Here is a 19085-nt window from a genome sequence, read left to right as displayed (position 1 = left end):
CCTGTCTTGACTCGGGACTTGACTCGGACTTGAGGGCAAAGACTTGAGACTTACTTGTGACTTGCAAAACAATGACTTGGTCCCACCTCTGAACATGACTATTTGCTCACCACGGTTCATCGAGAGGCTCGTACATATCGTCGCTGCTGCCCTCGTCTTCTTCCTCCTGGGCCATAAAAAAACAGAATGAATTGAGTGTTCAGTGTCGCTAACTACTGTGCTAACAGCGTCACCTTGGCCCTCTGACTTGGATGAGCTAGACGGGAGCACAAAGACAAAAAAAATGACAAGAGTCCCGGGAATGGTTGTAAATATTTGACGAGAGGCGACCTGTGGACGGCGGTAGAGGAGGAGGAGGCGGAGACTTCTTCCTGACGTCCTCGATGTGGTCGTAGGACTCTTCTTGGTGCATGCTGCAACATGGAAGCACACCTTTTTGTAACATCGGCCTAGCTCTCATCGCCGCACGTGTGTGTGACCCTTTACGTGCTCCCGAAGGGTCGCGGCGGCAGACTTGGGAGTGCACTTTGAGGCGGCTGGGCGGTGTGGTTGCTATGGTTACCAGGAGCCAAAGTCGTCGGGGGCACGCTTCTGTCGAAAGTACCACTTCCTGCCAGAGACAAGACATTGTTGAGATAAAAAAAATAGTCACTTAAATAGCTTGTCACGCATTATGAATGTAACAGTATCATATTTATTAGTACTTATACGCTAGGGATGTAACAGTATCATATTTATTAGTACTTATAAGCGAGGGATGTAACAGTATCATATTTATTAGTACTTATAAGCTAGGGATGTAACAGTATCATATTTATTAGTACTTGTACGCTAGGGATGTAACAGTATCATATTTATTAGTACTTATAAGCTAGGGATGTAACAGTATCATATTTATTAGTACTTATACGCTAGGGATGTAACAGTATCATATTTATTAGTACTTGTACGCTAGGGATGTAACAGTATCATATTCATTAGTACTTATAAGCTCGGGATGTAACAGTATCATATTTATTAGTACCTATACACTAGGGATGTAACAGCATCATATTTATTAGTACTTATAAACTAGGGATGTAACAGTATCATATTTATTTGTACTTATACGCTAGGGATGTAACAGTATCATATTTATTAGTACTTATAAGCTAGGGATGTAACAGTATCATATTTATTAGTACTTGTACGCTAGGGATGTAACTGTATCATATTTATTAGTACTTATACGCTAGGGATGTAACAGTATCATATTTATTAGTACTTATACGCTAGGGATGTAATAGTATCATATTTATTAGTACTTGTACGCTAGGGATGTAACAGTATCATATTTATTAGTACTTGTACGCTAGGGATGTAACAGTATCATATTTATTTGTACTTATACGCTAGGGATGTAACAGTATCATATTTATTAGTACTTATATGCTAGGGATGTAACAGTATCATATTTATTAGTACTTATACGCTAGGGATGTAACAGTATCATATTTATTAGTACTTATAAGCTAGGGATGTAACAGTATCATATTTATTAGTACTTATACGCTAGGGATGTAACAGTATCATATTTATTAGTACTTATAAGCGAGGGATGTAACAGTATCATATTTATTAGTACTTATACACTAGGGATGTAACAGTATCATATTTATTAGTACTTATACACTAGGGATGTAACAGCATCATATTTATTAGTACTTATAAACTAGGGATGTAACAGTATCATATTTATTTGTACTTATACGCTAGGGATGTAACAGTATCATATTTATTAGTACTTATAAGCTAGGGATGTAACAGTATCATATTTATTAGTACCGGTACTTATACGCTAGGGATGTAACAGTATCATATTTATTAGTACTTATAAGTTAGGGATGTAACAGTATCATATTTATTAGTACTTATACGCTAGGGATGTAACAGTATCATATTTATTAGTACTTATATGCTAGGGATGTAACAGTATCATATTTATTAGTACTTATAAGCTAGGGATGTAACAGTATCATATTTATTAGTACTTATATGCTAGGGATGTAACAGTATCATATTTATTAGTACTTATAAGCTGGGGATGTAACAGTATCATATTTATTAGTACTTATATGCTAGGGATGTAACAGTATCATATTTATTAGTACTTATATGCTAGGGATGTAACAGTATCATATTTATTAGTACTTATATGCTAGGGATGTAACAGTATCATATTTATTAGTACTTATAAGCTAGGGATGTAACAGTATCATATTTATTAGTACTTATATGCTAGGGATGTAACAGTATCATATTTATTAGTACTTATATGCTAGGGATGTAACAGTATCATATTTATTAGTACTTATACGTTAGGGATGTAACAGTATCATATTCATTAGTACTTATAAGCTCGGGATGTAACAGTATCATATTTATTAGTACTTATACACTAGGGATGTAACAGCATCATATTTATTAGTACTTATAAACTAGGGATGTAACAGTATCATATTTATTTGTACTTATACGCTAGGGATGTAACAGTATCATATTTATTAGTACTTATAAGCTAGGGATGTAACAGTATCATATTTATTAGTACCGGTACTTATACGCTAGGGATGTAACAGTATCATATTTATTAGTACTTATAAGTTAGGGATGTAACAGTATCATATTTATTAGTACTTATACGCTAGGGATGTAACAGTATCATATTTATTAGTACTTATATGCTAGGGATGTAACAGTATCATATTTATTAGTACTTATAAGCTAGGGATGTAACAGTATCATATTTATTAGTACTTATATGCTAGGGATGTAACAGTATCATATTTATTAGTACTTATAAGCTAGGGATGTAACAGTATCATATTTATTAGTACTTATATGCTAGGGATGTAACAGTATCATATTTATTAGTACTTATATGCTAGGGATGTAACAGTATCATATTTATTAGTACTTATATGCTAGGGATGTAACAGTATCATATTTATTAGTACTTATAAGCTAGGGATGTAACAGTATCATATTTATTAGTACTTATATGCTAGGGATGTAACAGTATCATATTTATTAGTACTTATATGCTAGGGATGTAACAGTATCATATTTATTAGTACTTATACGTTAGGGATGTAACAGTATCATATTCATTAGTACTTATAAGCTCGGGATGTAACAGTATCATATTTATTAGTACTTATACACTAGGGATGTAACAGCATCATATTTATTAGTACTAATAAACTAGGGATGTAACGGTATCATATTTATTTGTACTTATACGCTAGGGATGTAACAGTATCATATTTATTAGTACTTATAAGCTAGGGATGTAACAGTATCATATTTATTAGTACCGGTACTTATACGCTAGGGATGTAACAGTATCATATTTATTAGTACTTATAAGTTAGGGATGTAACAGTATCATATTTATTAGTACTTATACGCTAAGGATGTAACAGTATCATATTTATTAGTACTTATATGCTAGGGATGTAACAGTATCATATTTATTAGTACTTATAAGCTAGGGATGTAACAGTATCATATTTATTAGTACTTATATGCTAGGGATGTAACAGTATCATATTTATTAGTACTTATAAGCTAGGGATGTAACAGTATCATATTTATTAGTACTTACCGGTATACGCTAGGGATGTAACAGTATCATATTTATTAGTACTTATACGCTAGGGATGTAATAGTATCATATTTATTAGTACTTATACGCTAGGGATGTAATAGTATCATATTTATTAGTACTTATACGCTAGGGATGTAACAGTATCATATTTATTAGTACTTATACGCTAGGGATGTAACAGTATCATATTTATTAGTACTTATATGCTAGGGATGTAACAGTATCATATTTATTAGTACTTATAAGCTAGGGATGTAACAGTATCATATTTATTAGTACTTATACGCTAGGGATGTAACAGTATCATATTTATTAGTACTTGTACGCTAGGGATGTAACAGTATCATATTTATTAGTACTTATACGCTAGGGATGTAACAGTATCATATTTATTAGTACTTATACGCTAGGGATGTAACAGTATCATATTTATTAGTACTTATACGCTAGGGATGTAACAGTATCATATTTATTAGTACTTGTACGCTAGGGATGTAACAGTATCATATGTTAATATAATATAATATAATGTTTGATGTTTTGGTTCGACCACATCCATATTTTTTTGCGATTTTCGAGTCGGGAAACATTTTCCGAAATAACTGTCCCATGTGATCAGCCAGTGCGATTGGAAATCCATGCTCAATTATTGCCTCCGTAAATAAAACTTCGGCATTTATCACATCCAAAGAATCTGTTTGGGCGACGAAAAACGTTGAAAGTTTTCCACTTGTATCGCTAGCAACGGCATTAGACTTGTGTTTGTTTGTCCCAACGTGGTCTTTTACATCGCTAATTCCTCCGTGTCCGATCGAAAAATCTTGTCTGCACAAGGTGCAATTCGCGTAGTTTTCACCCTTTTTGGAACGGATAATTATTCCCGGATGGGCTTTTGAATATTCTTCACGGAATGACTGCAGTTTTCTTTTCGGTTTAAGACTCGTTTGCGATTTTTCTCCGGCTGATTCCATGATCGTTCGCTCGTTTGGAAACAATGGCAACTGGTGCCTCGTGCTTGGCAGCGGTGCTATAAATAGCCTCGCGCATGGCATTCGGAATGGCTCGATAGGAAGTTACGGGAAGCAGTGTCGATTGTCATTGTTGTTACGCGATTTCGTGAATAAAACTTTTTAAAAAATAATTTTTTTTTAATTAATGAAAAACCATATTTTTTATCACTGCAACCGTAACCCAGAATAGGTTGATGAAAACCGTACTAATTACGGGAAAACCGGAGTAGTTGGCAGGTATGGTGATGCACCTCATGTTAGGGCTAGAAATCTCATTGTTTTCTAGATTTATAAAGGTTATTTGCCTCCACACATTTGGGTGACATATGGGTAATGCATACCTGCCAACTTTTGAAATCAGAAAAACCTAGTAGCCAGGGTCCAGGGGCCGCAGACCCCGGTAGGGCCAGGACAAAGTCCTGGTGGGGGGTTCAGGCTTCGCCCCCCGACGCAAAATGATTGATTGCATTCAGACAGGTTAAAATGTTGCTAAAACCATCACTTTTCTATCAGTCACAGTGACTTTTCAAAACAAAAATATTACAGCAAAAATCATATGGGTTGATTGACATGTTTATTCTGTAAGCTAACTTCAATAGTTTGAAATTATTTTGACAGTTAATGCCAGTTATCCTGTCAACCTTTCACAAGACTTCAATTTGTTCATTGAAAGTATAAACACTTTTTACAGTAAACAAATGGTAAAACAGTACTAAACAATTCCATTAAAACAAAAATTGGTGTCATTATTAACTTTCTGTCCAAGCTTGTATAATCTACTGCCTTGTTCAATTGTCAAAAATATTCTGTGCCTAAAATTCACATTTCTATCACAATTATCATACTGTAAACATGGTAAGCTAAGTTCATTAAAATTAATAGTCCTGTCAATAGCATGGAATTGCAATTCAAATGTAGTTTTTTTGTAAGCCTTTCAAAAGAATTCAAAATATGAAAAATTAATGCAAATTAATTGAAGCCATCAGACACTTGAAAAGTGGCACATCACATCTCTAATGTAATCATTTGAACTTTTCAACAGAAATAGCACTGCAAAAATATTAAGGACATACTTCTGTATTTTGGTAGTTATGCTGTCAACATTTAACAAGATTTCTTCAACTTGGACTTGAAAGCATAAATAGTATAAACACTTTTAACAGTATGTCGTGCTGTGAAATACAGCCGACAGGATTGCGCACCAAACACGAAGCAAGGCCAAAGCGCATGCATGGTGCAGGAGAACAAAGGACTTCTTTCATTTAAGGTTTGTGATAAACCATCAAACTCATTCGTTAAAAGGACTCTATAGTAATATAAAGCAAATTTTTCTGGACATTATCATGCAAGAAAAGTTTATTTTTGGGACCGCGATCACCGCGTAATGATTTTTAAAGGTTGCATTACAAACATTTAACTGTCCCATGTGATCAGCCAGTGCGATTGGAAGTCCATGCTCAATTATTGCCTCCGTAAATAAAACTTCGGCATTTATCACATCCAAAGAATCTGTTTGGGCGACGAAAAACGTTGAAAGTTTTCCACTTGTATCGCTAGCAACGGCATTAGACTTGTGTTTTTTTGTCCCAACGTGGTCTTTTACATGGCTAATTCCTCCGTGTCCGATCGAAAAATCTTGTCTGCACAAGGTGCAATTGGCGTAGTTTTCACCCTTTTTGGAACGGATAATTATTCCCGGATGGGCTTTTGAATATTCTTCACGGAATGACTGCAGTTTTCTTTTCGGTTTAAGACTCGTTTGCGATTTTTCTCCGGCTGATTCCATGATCGTTCGCTCGTTTGGAAACAATGGCAACTGGTGCCTCGTGCTTGGCAGCGGTGCTATAAATAGCCTCGCGCATGGCATTCGGAATGGCTCGATAGGAAGTTACGGGAAGCACTGGTAGGGCTGGGCGATATGACTAAAAAATGTATCACGATATAAGTGTTTCATATCAGTCGATATCGATAATTATTGATTAAAAAAAACAACTATTCTAAACAAAGACCAGGAGAAAAAAGGCTGAATTTAAATACTTTTATTTTAAATATAAGTAGGTAGCATGTCCTTCGCTAATTGATCCACCACTGCATCCGTTATTTCTTTATAACGTTTTGAATTTTTGTCATATGGCACTGCTGCCATATGACAAACCGTTGCCGCTTCGGTGCTGTTCCACTTGCACCGGCTGATGTAGATGCTTGTGGTTGTTTGTTACTGCTGTACTCCAGCGGGTGAGAGCGGCTCAGGTGGTAAAATACGTTTGTCGTGTCCCCAGACTTGGTCGGGACGACGACCTTGCAAAGTTTGCAGACAGTATTACTCTGATTCGTATCGGACTTAAAAAATCCAAAATACTGCCAAACTGGTGACGTGACGTTTCCTTTTTTATTTACAATTTCCTCTCGTGCCGCCGCACTCATATTCCCGTTTTGTTTCACTCCTCGTCAGGCCCGGCCATAACCAATCTGGCGCCCTAGGCAAAATTTTAGGTGGCGCCCCCCCACATCGGCATTGAAGTGTATATACTCAGAAGAAACTGAATAGCTTTGTCTTTGACCTTTTTTTTTTACTTACAACTATACCTAATATATAAAGGGGTGGAAAAGTGACTATTACCTGCAGGGCAAACATTAGCTAACCAGAAGGCAATAACAATATAAACAAAAAACACCTGCTTAAAAGATCTAATACAAATGTCCCTGAGGAATGTAAGGTGGGAGTACTGTAATTACCTAACGTTACATTATTATTTTCCATAACAATTTAGCCCCCTCCACAATATTAACCCGACGTTAAAACAGAACTAGCTATTTATTGATTAGCAATTGCCGAATCATGTAACATTAGCTTAATGCTAAAAGCCAGGTTACTATCACATTCTGTAACAGACAAATAATTTCATGTAGGCTAACGTTACCTACCTGCTACCTCTGTCTTTTCTCTTTTCTCCTTCTCTTCTTTTCTCTTTTTTCTTCCCTGGGCACCTGACAGTTTTGGCCGTTTTGACATCTTGTGTTGATTTTTTGATGTGGTGACGTCCAAAAAGAGTCATGATACGGGAAGGGAGGGGGCGCACCGTGCGGGGGGAGGGGCGTAATGTTGTAACAAATAATATTTCTATTAAATAGGCTTTACTTTGCATTTTAATTAACGTGGGATTATTTTTTTGTATTTAGAAATAATAGTATCAACTTTTTTTTTTTTTTTTTTCTCCAACATTTGTGGCACTGGCGTGGCGCCCCCTGATGGACGGCGCCCTTAGCATTTGCCTATACGGCCTATGCCACGGGCCGGCCCTGCTCCTCGTCGTCAGCTCGCCGTTGTTGCTTTTTTTTTTCCTGTTAGCATTTCCCAGAATGCCTTGCGGTTGAGGCTCGGCCGTGATAGGTTGAGAGGCCAAAGCCCTTCCTCTGCCTACACCCCCCAGAATGCCGTGCGGTTCCGGCTCGGCATTTCTTCCTATTTTTTCTAACAGAACTCAGTGAAATCATCGAACGTTCTATCGACCCCATTTTCTATTGATATTGATCACATGTCTATCGCGATATATATTGTTATTGTTTTATCGCCCAGCCCTAGGAAGCAGTGTCGATTGTCATTGTTACGCGATTTCGTGAATAAAACTTTTTAAAAAAATTATTTTTTTAAATTAATGAAAAACGCTCCTCGGTGGCAAGGCCCCGGGGGTGGATGAGATCCGCCCGGAGTTCCTTAAGGCTCTGGATGCTGTAGGGCTGTCTTGGTTGACAAGACTCTGCAGCATCGCGTGAACATCGGGGGCAGTACCTCTGGATTGGCAGACCGGGGTGGTGGTTCCTCTCTTTAAGAAGGGGAACCGGAGGGTGTGTTCTAACTATCGTGGGATCACACTCCTCAGCCTTCCCGGAAAGGTCTATTCAGGTGTACTGGAGAGGAGGCTACGCCGGATAGTCGAACCTCGGATTCAGGAGGAACAGTGTGGTTTTCGTCCTGGTCGTGGAACTGTGGACCAGCTCTATACTCTCGGCAGGGTCCTTGAGGGTGCATGGGAGTTTGCCCAACCAGTCTACATGTGCTTTGTGGACTTGGAGAAGGCATTCGACCGTGTCCCTCGGGAAGTCCTGTGGGGAGTGCTCAGAGAGTATGGGGTTTCGGACTGTCTGATTGTGGCGGTCCGCTCCCTGTATGATCAGTGTCAGAGCTTGGTTCCCATTCTGTTCATAACTTTTATGGACAGAATTTCTAGGCGCAGTCAAGGCGTTGAGGGGATCCGGTTTGGTGGCTGCAGGATTAGGTCTCTGCTTTTTGCAGATGATTTGGTCCTGATGGCTTCATCTGGCCAGGATCTTTAGCTCTCACTTATTACTTTTAGAAATACAATATTAGAGAAAAAATACAATGATTTTAGGATTTTTAAACAAATTATCTTTTTACCTTTTAAATTTCTTCCTCTTCTTTCCTGACAATTTAAATCAATGTTCAAGTATTTTTTATTTTTTATTTTTATTGTAAAGAATAATACATATTTTAGCTTCTGTTTTTTCGACGAAGAATATTTGTGAAATATTTCTTCAAACTTACTATGATTAAAATTCAAAAAAATTATTCTGGCAAATCTAGAAAATCTGTAGAATCAAATTTCAATCTTATTTCAAAGTATTTTGAATTTCTTTTAAAATTTTTGTTCTGGAAAATCTAGAAGAAATACTGATTTGTCTTTGTTAGAAATATAGCTTGGTCCAATTTGTTAAATATTCTAACAAAGTGCAGATTGGATTTTAACCAATTTAAAACATGTCATCAAAATTCTAAAATGTATCTTAATCAGGAAAAATGACTAAGGATGTTCCATAAATTATTTTTTTTATTTTTTCAAAAAGATCCAAATAAGCTAGTTTTTCTTTTCTTTTTGTCGGTTGAATTTTGAATTACCGTATTTTCCGCACCATAAGGCGCCCTGGGTTATAAGCCGCGCCTTCAATGAACGGCATATTTCAAAACTTTGTCCACCTATAAGCCGCCCCGTGTTATAAGCCGCATCTAACTGCGCTAAAGGAATGTCAAAAAAACAGTCAGATAGGTCAGTCAAACTTTAATAATATATTAAAAACCAGCGTGATGTGGGCGCGCATGGAGTCGTATATCAACATGGACGGAGCTGCGTGAAAAAAGCCACCCGGCCTCTTCGCGTAAACTTACCTTAACCACTCGCTCATCTTTTCTTCATCCATCCATCCCTTCGAGTTAGCTTTTATGATGACGCCGGCTGGAAAGGTCTCTTTTGGCAAGGTCTTCCTTTTGAATATCACCATGGGTGGAAGTTTCTGGCCATTAGCATGGCAAGCTAGAACCACGGTGAAGGATGACTTCTCATTCCCTGTGGTGCGAATATTCACCGTACGTGCTCCCGTTGTATCCACAGTGCGGTTCACAGGAATATCAAAAGTCAGTGGAACCTCGTCCATGTTGATAATGTTCTCTGGCCGGATCTTTTTTTCAGCTATCTTGTTTTTACAATATGCACGGAAAGTAGCCAGCTTTTCTTGAAAGTCTTTAGGCAGTTGCTGTGAAATAGTAGTCCGTGTGCGGATGGAGAGATTGCGTCTTTTCATGAACCGGAAACCTGTCGCTTAGTAGGAGCCATTTTGTGGTCTTTACAGATGTAAACACACAAAGGAAATGAAACGTAATATCCGCGCGCTTCTTCTCCTTCTACGCGGGCGGGTGGTTGCTTACAGTAGAAGAAGAAGCGCTTCCTGTTCTATGGGGGCGGGTGCTTACCTTGGCGGTTGCTTGCGTAGAAGAAGAAGCACTTCCTCTTCTACGGGGAAAAAAGATGGCGGCTGTTTACCGTAGTTGCGAGACCGAAACTTTATGAAAATGAATCTTAATATTAATCCATATATAAAGCGCACCGGGTTATAAGCCGCACTGTCAGCTTTTGAGTAAATTTGTGGTTTTTAGGTGCGGCTAATAGTGCGGAAAATACGGTATAAAGAGTCGAAATTGAAGATAAACCATGTTTCAATATTTTATTTTAAATTTTTTCGTGTTTTCTCCTCTTTTAAACCGTTCTATTAAGTGTTTTTTTCATCATTTATTCTCTACAAAAAACCTTCCTTAAAAGGAAAAAAAAATGTACGACGGAATGACAGACAGAAATACCCATTTTTTTATATATATAAATGTATTTATTTAGCTATTCTTGTTTAAATCACACTTACGTGTAACTTACAAATGACAATATATTTATTTATTTAAGTGTGTATCAAACTGGTAGCCCTTCGCATTAATCAGTACCCAAGAAGTAGTTTTTGGTTTCAAAAAGGTTGGTGACCCCTGTACTAGGGCATCAAATCAGTGTCAGTTGAGTCGGTCCATAGGTTGCCTGTAGGGATTTTTAATGTCCAGCAGATGTCAGTATTTAGTGACACAGTATCGACACAGTATCAATACAGTTTTGCAATGTGTCGAAACGCTTCATGACGCCTCATCAACCCATCACTACCCAGCAGAGGTGTGGACTCGAGTCACATGACTTGGACTCGAGTCAGACTCGAGTCATGAATTTGATGACTTTAGACTCGACTTGACAAAATGTAAAAAGACTTGCAACTCGACTTAGACTTTAACATCAATGACTTGTGACTTCACTTGGACTTGAGCCTTTTGAATTGACATGACTTGACATGACTTGCTACTTTCCCCAAAACCCAAAGATGAAAAAGTTATTCGGGAGCGCTCCGTATTTTTCATTGTGTACTTGTCTATCAGCGTTGCGTGTGTCAGCTGGTGTGCTCTCAGTACAACAGCCAATCAAATTACATCTACTTTGTTTTCATCACACAGCATTCATCCAATCAAATTGCAGGACAACCAACGAAGAAGACATGTCCAAACCACACGCCAGTGAACAAAAAATGATGCCTAAAATAATTTTGTTTGGGTATAAAAATTACGAGGTGGTCAACACAAAACGGTTTGCAGTATGCAACACATGCGGTTCGAAAATGACTGATGGAGAGGCAACAACTTCCAACTTCGTCCGGCATCTGAAGTTGCACAAAGAACGGTAAGTTTTGAATGTAAGATAACGTTTATTGGCTAAGTAACGTGACTTTTATTTGCTGTGTAGTTAAATCAGTGAGGCTGTAAACTCACTGCTAACGTTATAACGTTATTGCAAACACGGGAATCTGTTGCAGTTCACTACCTTATTCATACTATTTGTTCAGTGATTTTTTTAAGCAGGGTTACGTTAGTCAATATATCACACGTAACGTTAGACGGCGGTCAGCAGCACCGCGTATTTTAGACACCTAAAAAAAGACAAAAATAGTCAAATAAAGGTCAGTTAAAATGTATACTATATAATGAATATGTGTACCGTTTTAGCTAGCTTTCTGACATACTGTTGGTTGTTTACCTCAGTGGTCCCCAACCACCGGGCCGCGGATCGATTGGTATCGGGCCGCACAAGAAATTTTTTTTTTTTTTTTTTTAATTAAATCAACATAAAAAACACAAGATACACTTACAAGTAGTGCACCAACCCAAAACAACTCTCTCCCCCTTTTGTTCTGGGCATTGAACATGAAGACTCTTCCTTCACTGTTCCGAGTGGCCATGAGAGTCTTGGCAGTGCCTGCCTCCAGTGCTCCAGTGGAGCGAGTTTTCAGCCATGGTGGCATCATACTACGCCCCCATCGTGCACAAATGACTGACAGACTCTAGGCTAATTTGGTCTTTTGCAAATGCAATGCAGCATAGGGCCCTGACATATAAAAAGTACAACTTTTTTGTTATGTTCACGTATATGTCATGTTTTTTCAATGTTAACACTTTTGTACAAATAAGTACATTTGCACTTTATTTTTCAATGTGTTTGTTCTGTAAAGGAATGAGTTAATGTTTAAAATGACTGGTTAATAGTGCTATTATAAAGTGCAATGTCTTTCCTGCAATTTAAAATGCACTTGTTTTAATAAATAAATACAGCGTTTGAAAAGCATACACAATCTGTGTTAATATATTAGTCTGTGGTTAAAAGGACTTGAAAGGACTCGAAACTCAAAATGCAGGACTTAGGACTTGACTTGAGACTTTCCAGTCTTGACTTTGGACTTGACTCGGGGCTTGCCTGTCTTGACTCGGGACTTGACTCGGACTTGAGGGCAAAGACTTGAGACTTACTTGTGACTTGCAAAACAATGACTTGGTCCCACCTCTGCTACCCAGCACCCTCCATGACCCCGAAAGGGACAAGCGGTAGAAAATTGATGGATGGATTATTATTTTTTAAATAATCTATTTTTTATTGTCTTTTACTTTTCTTTCCGTGGCATGTTTTGCTAAAGGCGATAATTTCTCAACCTGGTGGATGTTTAAAATTGTTGAGATGTATTGAAAGTGCCTTGATTTCTATGTACAATAATGTTGTTTGTATGTACAATTGTTCAATAAGAAAAGGGGCAGCGGGACTAAGTATGAGACTTAAGTGTAATTTTCTGAGATTTGTCATAATTAAACTAGTATAAATGTACGTTTATTATGAATAAAAACTGTAGAACCGCACCCACCAGTCAGCGATCAGGGAGAACTTCGTCCATGTTGCGATGTTTCCGCGGGTTACATTCCTTCGAAACACGTCCACTCCCTGACAAACTAAACACATCAGCTTCCCCCGTTTCCCGACTTCACTAAACTCATATTTTGCAGTCCAGACGCAAAATAAAATCAAAACAATGTTTCAGTGAGTGCTTCCACTTTTCTTTTTTAGAGTAGAGGCGCCATATTTGGTTTGAATGCGAGTCTTCTTCTTTCCGCTGCGTCATTGTGAGGAAGACACGTGACTGCTGCCGCCAGCAGGGCGGAGGCGGTACTGCACGGAGGCGCACTTCTCCCACTCACTCACTGCAGTCCGAGATAAGTTTATTAGTTTATTTCATAAATCATTAACTTTCATTTGTCCGTGACTTCTGCGTAATGTATACAGCTGTGTCCAAAGTTCTTCATGTGGACAATAAACACAATTTGTCTCACATTGAAAAGACAAAAAAAATAGTTTGTTGTGTGTAAAAGTTGTCATTTTAAATGCAAGAACATACAGGTAAAAGCCAGTAAATTAGAATATTTTGAAAAACGTGATTTATTTCAGTAATTGCATTCAAAAGGTGTAACTTGTACATTATATTTATTCATTGCACACAGACTGATGCATTCAAATGTTTATTTCATTTAATTTTGATGATTTGAAGTGGCAACAAATGAAAATCCAAAATTCCGTGTGTCACAAAATTAGAATATTACTTAAGGCTAATACAAAAAAGGGATTTTTAGAAATGTTGGCCAACTGAAAAGTATGAAAATGCCAAATATGAGCATGTACAATACTCAATACTTGGTTGGAGCTCCTTTTGCCTCAATTACTGCGTTAATGCGGCGTGGCATGGAGTCGATGAGTTTCTGGCACTGCTCAGGTGTTATGAGAGCCCAGGTTGCTCTGATAGTGGCCTTCAACTCTTCTGCGTTTTTGGGTCTGGCATTCTGCATCTTCCTTTTCACAATACCCCACAGATTTTCTATGGGGCTAAGGTCAGGGGAGTTGGCGGGCCAATTTAGAACAGAAATACCATGGTCCGTAAACCAGGCACGGGTAGATTTTGCGCTGTGTGCAGGCGCCAAGTCCTGTTGGAACTTGAAATCTCCATCTCCATAGAGCAGGTCAGCAGCAGGAAGCATGAAGTGCTCTAAAACTTGCTGGTAGACGGCTGCGTTGACCCTGGATCTCAGGAAACAGAGTGGACCGACACCAGCAGATGACATGGCACCCCAAACCATCACTGATGGTGGAAACTTTACACTAGACTTCAGGCAACGTGGATCCTGTGCCTCTCCTGTCTTCCTCCAGACTCTGGGACCTCGATTTCCAAAGGAAATGCAAACCAAACCAACCCAAACCATCTGCTGGTGTCGGTCCACTCTGTTTCCTGAGATCCAGGGTCAACGCAGCCGTCTAGCAGCAAGTTTTAGAGCACTTCATGCTTCCTGCTGCTGACCTGCTCTATGGAGATGGAGATTTCAAGTTCCAACAGGACTTGGCGCCTGCACACAGCGCAAAATCTACCCGTGCCTGGTTTACGGACCATGGTATTTCTGTTCTAAATTGGCCCGCCAACTCCCCTGACCTTAGCCCCATAGAAAATCTGTGGGGTATTGTGAAAAGGAAGATGCAGAATGCCAGACCCAAAAACGCAGAAGAGTTGAAGGCCACTATCAGAGCAACCTGGGCTCTCATAACACCTGAGCAGTGCCAGAAACTCATGGACTCCATGCCACGCCGCATTAACGCAGTAATTGAGGCAAAAGGAGCTCCAACCAAGTATTGAGTATTGTACATGCTCATATTTTTCATTTTCATACTTTTCAGTTGGCCAACATTTCTAAAAATCCCTTTTTTGTATTAGCCTTAAGTAATATTCTAATTTTGTGACACACGGAATTTTGGATTTTCATTTGTTGCCACTTCAAATCATCAAAATTAAATGAAATAAACATTTGAATGCATCAGTCTGTGTGCAATGAATAAATATAATGTACAAGTTACACCTTTTGAATGCAATTACTGAAATAAATCAAGTTTTTCAAAATATTCTAATTTACTGGCTTTTACCTGTATTAAAACTTTTTTGGGGTCTGATTTTTCTTGAAATCTATTTCAGTGCTGATCAGATTCTGACCTACATTACATTGGTTGTAGTGTGTTTTGTAAACAACAAATATTAAAAATGGCACAATTTTATTTTGAACAGGATCAAAGGACTACCTTTGGCCTTTTCTTTGGCCTTTTTTTGTTTTTTTTTCTGTAGATTTTCGTCTTCTTTCAACAAGAGAACTTTGCCCTAAACAAGGGTCGTTACGTCAAAATGTACATCAAGTAAGTGGACTTTAAAAAAAAAGTTCACTTCTTTTTACACCTGTAAATAACAAGCGACATCATATCCAAGGGTGTCCCGATATTGGGCCGATACCGGCTAAAACAAACACGTATCGGCCCACAAAGTATGACTGAGGTGTGTATCAGCAAAATTAGCCCAAAAATTAAATAAAAAAAATGTCAGCATGCTAACAGGTATCATTTGTCAAGTAACAAAATATATGACGCAAAGGTGTATGCCTGCAAAATTACACATTAAAAGCCAGCATGATGATGTTAGCATGCTAATAAAAATGTGTCAAAATATCTAACTCTGAGTTGTGCACCTATTTTTTTGGAATGCTAGCGTGCTAAGCTAAGCTAAGCTAAACGTTAGCATGCTAACAGGTATCATTCATCAAGTAGCAAATATTTGAAGCTGAGGTGTATACCTGCAAAACTAGAAAAAAAGCTAGCATGCTAACATTAGCATGCAACAAGTACCAAAGTATGACTGAGGTGTATACCCACAAAATTAGCTTTTAAAAAAGCTAAACGTTAGCATGCTAATAGGTGTCATTCATCAAGTAGCAAAATATTTGATGCTGAGGTGTACACCTGCAAAGCTAGCAAAAAACTAGCATGCTAAAATTAGCATGCAACAAGTACCAGGTTAAAAAAAAGCTAAATGTTAGCATGCTAACAGGTATCATTCATCAAGTAGCAAAATATTTGATCCTGAGGTGTACACCTGCAAAATTAGCTAAAAAAAAGCTAAACGTTAGCATGCTAATAGGTATCATTCGTCAAGTAGCAATAAAGTAGCAAAATATTTGATGCTGAGGTGTACACCTGCAAAATTAGCTAAAAAAAAAGAAGAAGCTAAATGTTAGCATGCCAACAGGTATCATTTGTCAAGTAAGAAAATATATGGGGCTAAGGTGTATACCTGCAAAATTACACATTAAAAGCCAGCATGATGATGTTAGCATGCTAATAAAAATGTGTCAAAATATCTAACTCTGAGTTGTGCACCTATTTGTTTGGAATGCTAGCGTGCTAAGCTAAGCTAAGCTAAACGTTAGCATGCTAACAGGTATCATTCATCAAGTAGCAAATATTTGAAGCTGAGGTGTATACCTGCAAAACTAGAAAAAAAGCTAGCATGCTAACATTAGCATGCAACAAGTACCAAAGTATGACTGAGGTGTATACCCACAAAATTAGCTTTTAAAAAAGCTAAACGTTAGCATGCTAATAGGTGTCATTCATCAAGTAGCAAAATATTTGATGCTGAGGTGTACACCTGCAAAGCTAGCAAAAAACTAGCATGCTAAAATTAGCATGCAACAAGTATCAGGTTAAAAAAAAAGCTAAATGTTAGCATGCTAACAGGTATCATTCATCAAGTAGCAAAATATTTGATCCTGAGGTGTACACCTGCAAAATTAGCTAAAAAAAAAAGCTAAACGTTAGCATGCTAACAGGTATCATTCATCAAGTAGCAAATATTTGATGCTGAGGTGTACACCTGCAAAATGAGCTAAAAAAAGGAATACGCTAAATGTTAGCATGCTAACAGGTATCATTTGTCAAGTAACAAAATATATGACGCAAAGGTGTATGCCTGCAAAATTACACATTAAAAGCCAGCATGATGATGTTAGCATGCTAATAAAAATGTGTCAAAATATCTAACTCTGAGTTGTGCACCTATTTGTTTGAAATGCTAGCGTGCTAAGCTAAGCTAAGCTAAACGTTAGCATGCTAACAGGTATCATTCATCAAGTAGCAAATATTTGAAGCTGAGGTGTATACCTGCAAAACTAACAAAAAAAGCTAGCATGCTAACATTAGCATGCAACAAGTACCAAAGTATGACTGAGGTGTATACCTGCAAAATTAGCTAAAAAAAACCTAAACGTTAGCATGCTAATAGGTGTCATTCATCAAGTAGCAAAATATTTGATGCTGAGGTGTACACCTGCAAAGCTAGCAAAAAACTAGCAGGCTAAAATTAGCATGCAACAAGTATAAGGTTAAAAAAAAGCTAAATGTTAGCATGCTAACAGGTATCATTCATTAAGTAGCAAAATATTTGATCCTGAGGTGTACACCTGCAAAATGAGCTAAAAAAAAAGCTAAACGTTAGCATGCTAATAGGTATCATTCGTCAAGTAGCAAAATATTTGATGCTGAGGTGTATACCTGCAAAATTAGCTAAAAAAAAAAAAAAGCTAAACGTTATCATGCTAACAGGTACCATTTGTCAAGTAACAAAATATATGAGGCTAAGGTTTATACCTGCAAAATTACACATTAAAAGCCAGCGTAATGATGTTAGCATGCTTAAAAAATTGTGACAAGTGCCAAAATATCTAACTCTGAGTTGTCTACCTATTTGTTTGAAATGCTAGCGTGCTAAGCTAAGTTAAGCTAAGCTAAGCATTAGCATGCTAGCAGGTAACATTCGTCAAGTAGCAAAATATTTGATGCTGCAAAACTAGTAAAAAAGCTAGCATGCTAACATTAGCAACATTAGCTACCCCTGAGGGCACCAGATTGACCCTGGAACAGACCTTTTTGTTGTGAGTATGCCCATCTTACCAGCAGATCTTCTGAAGTCCTCCAGGTCCACCTTAGGGGGTCTGGCAGGCTTAGCCGGAGCAGGACCCAGAGTCAGACTGTTTGGGAGCGGGTTGCGTTTGGGTCCCGAGGCGGTGTCGCCGTTAGCGCCGCCATTAACGAGATTGTTAGCGTCGTGGTTGTGAGAATGCTGCGAGGCGGGTTTCTTCAAGCTGGGCTTCTTGCTGGTTGGAGGCCTGGGAGGAGGGACCACCTGACTGTCTTGGAGGACCCCCTGTGGGGCGTGGTCCGCGTTGGCCTCACTCTGATGCCAGAGTCTCACCAAGCTGCTGCCGGGTCTCTGGTGCAAAGTGGGCATTCTGGGCGGCGTGGCGGGGTCCGGGTCCGGGGCCGGGGTCGGCGCCGGGGCCAGGGACGAGCCGCCGCTGGGCTTGCTGGCGGCCGGAGGAGGTTTAGGGAATGTGGGTTTGGGGATGGAGATGGTCGGCTTGAGGGCTCGCTTTGGCGTCGGACTTGAAGCTTCGGGAGTCTTCCCGGGTCCTCGATCGAGGACTTTACCGGTCCCATCCTGGCCGCGGTCAAACCTGTTTGCCAGGACTTTGGTTTTGTTGGGTCCAAGCGCCGGGTTTCTGAGGTGAGACGGTTTGGGAGGTGTGCCGCCGCCCGAGAGGCTCTCCAAGACGGGTTTCTTGGGCAGGGGGGCGGGGCCGCTGGAGAGGGTGAGGTTGAGGGGCGCCTTGGGTCGTCCCGGCGGTGACGGAGCGCTCTCGTCCATGGCGCCCGCTTGGAAGCGAGCCATGATGGATTTGATGTCCGCCTTGTTCTCCTGCAACCGAGAATGGCAGAACTTCAGACTTCTTCATTTCTAATGTGTCTGTAGCTTTAATGCTAGTGAGCCAGTGTGTGTGTGTGTGTGTGTGTGTGTGTGTGTGTGTGTGTGTG

At 38.9% G+C, this 19085-nt stretch overlaps 1 protein-coding gene across 1 annotated transcript in view; it reads right to left on the bottom strand.

The window, feature by feature from the left end:
• Window positions 1–19085, bottom strand: part of fyb1b (FYN binding protein 1 b) — a 71229-nt gene that overhangs the window by 37325 nt on the left and 14819 nt on the right. The window contains 5 exon segments of the mRNA XM_072914180.1: window positions 111–166; window positions 234–256; window positions 331–413; window positions 487–610; window positions 18165–18969. Of these exon segments, the coding sequence (XP_072770281.1) occupies window positions 111–166; window positions 234–256; window positions 331–413; window positions 487–610; window positions 18165–18969 (1091 nt within the window).

The sequence above is a fragment of the Nerophis lumbriciformis genome, linkage group LG11, assembly GCF_033978685.3.
Source record: "Nerophis lumbriciformis linkage group LG11, RoL_Nlum_v2.1, whole genome shotgun sequence".
Classification (NCBI taxonomy): domain Eukaryota; kingdom Metazoa; phylum Chordata; class Actinopteri; order Syngnathiformes; family Syngnathidae; genus Nerophis; species Nerophis lumbriciformis.
The sequence above is the reverse complement of the archived record's forward strand: the minus strand, read 5'-3'. Positions and strand labels throughout refer to the sequence as shown.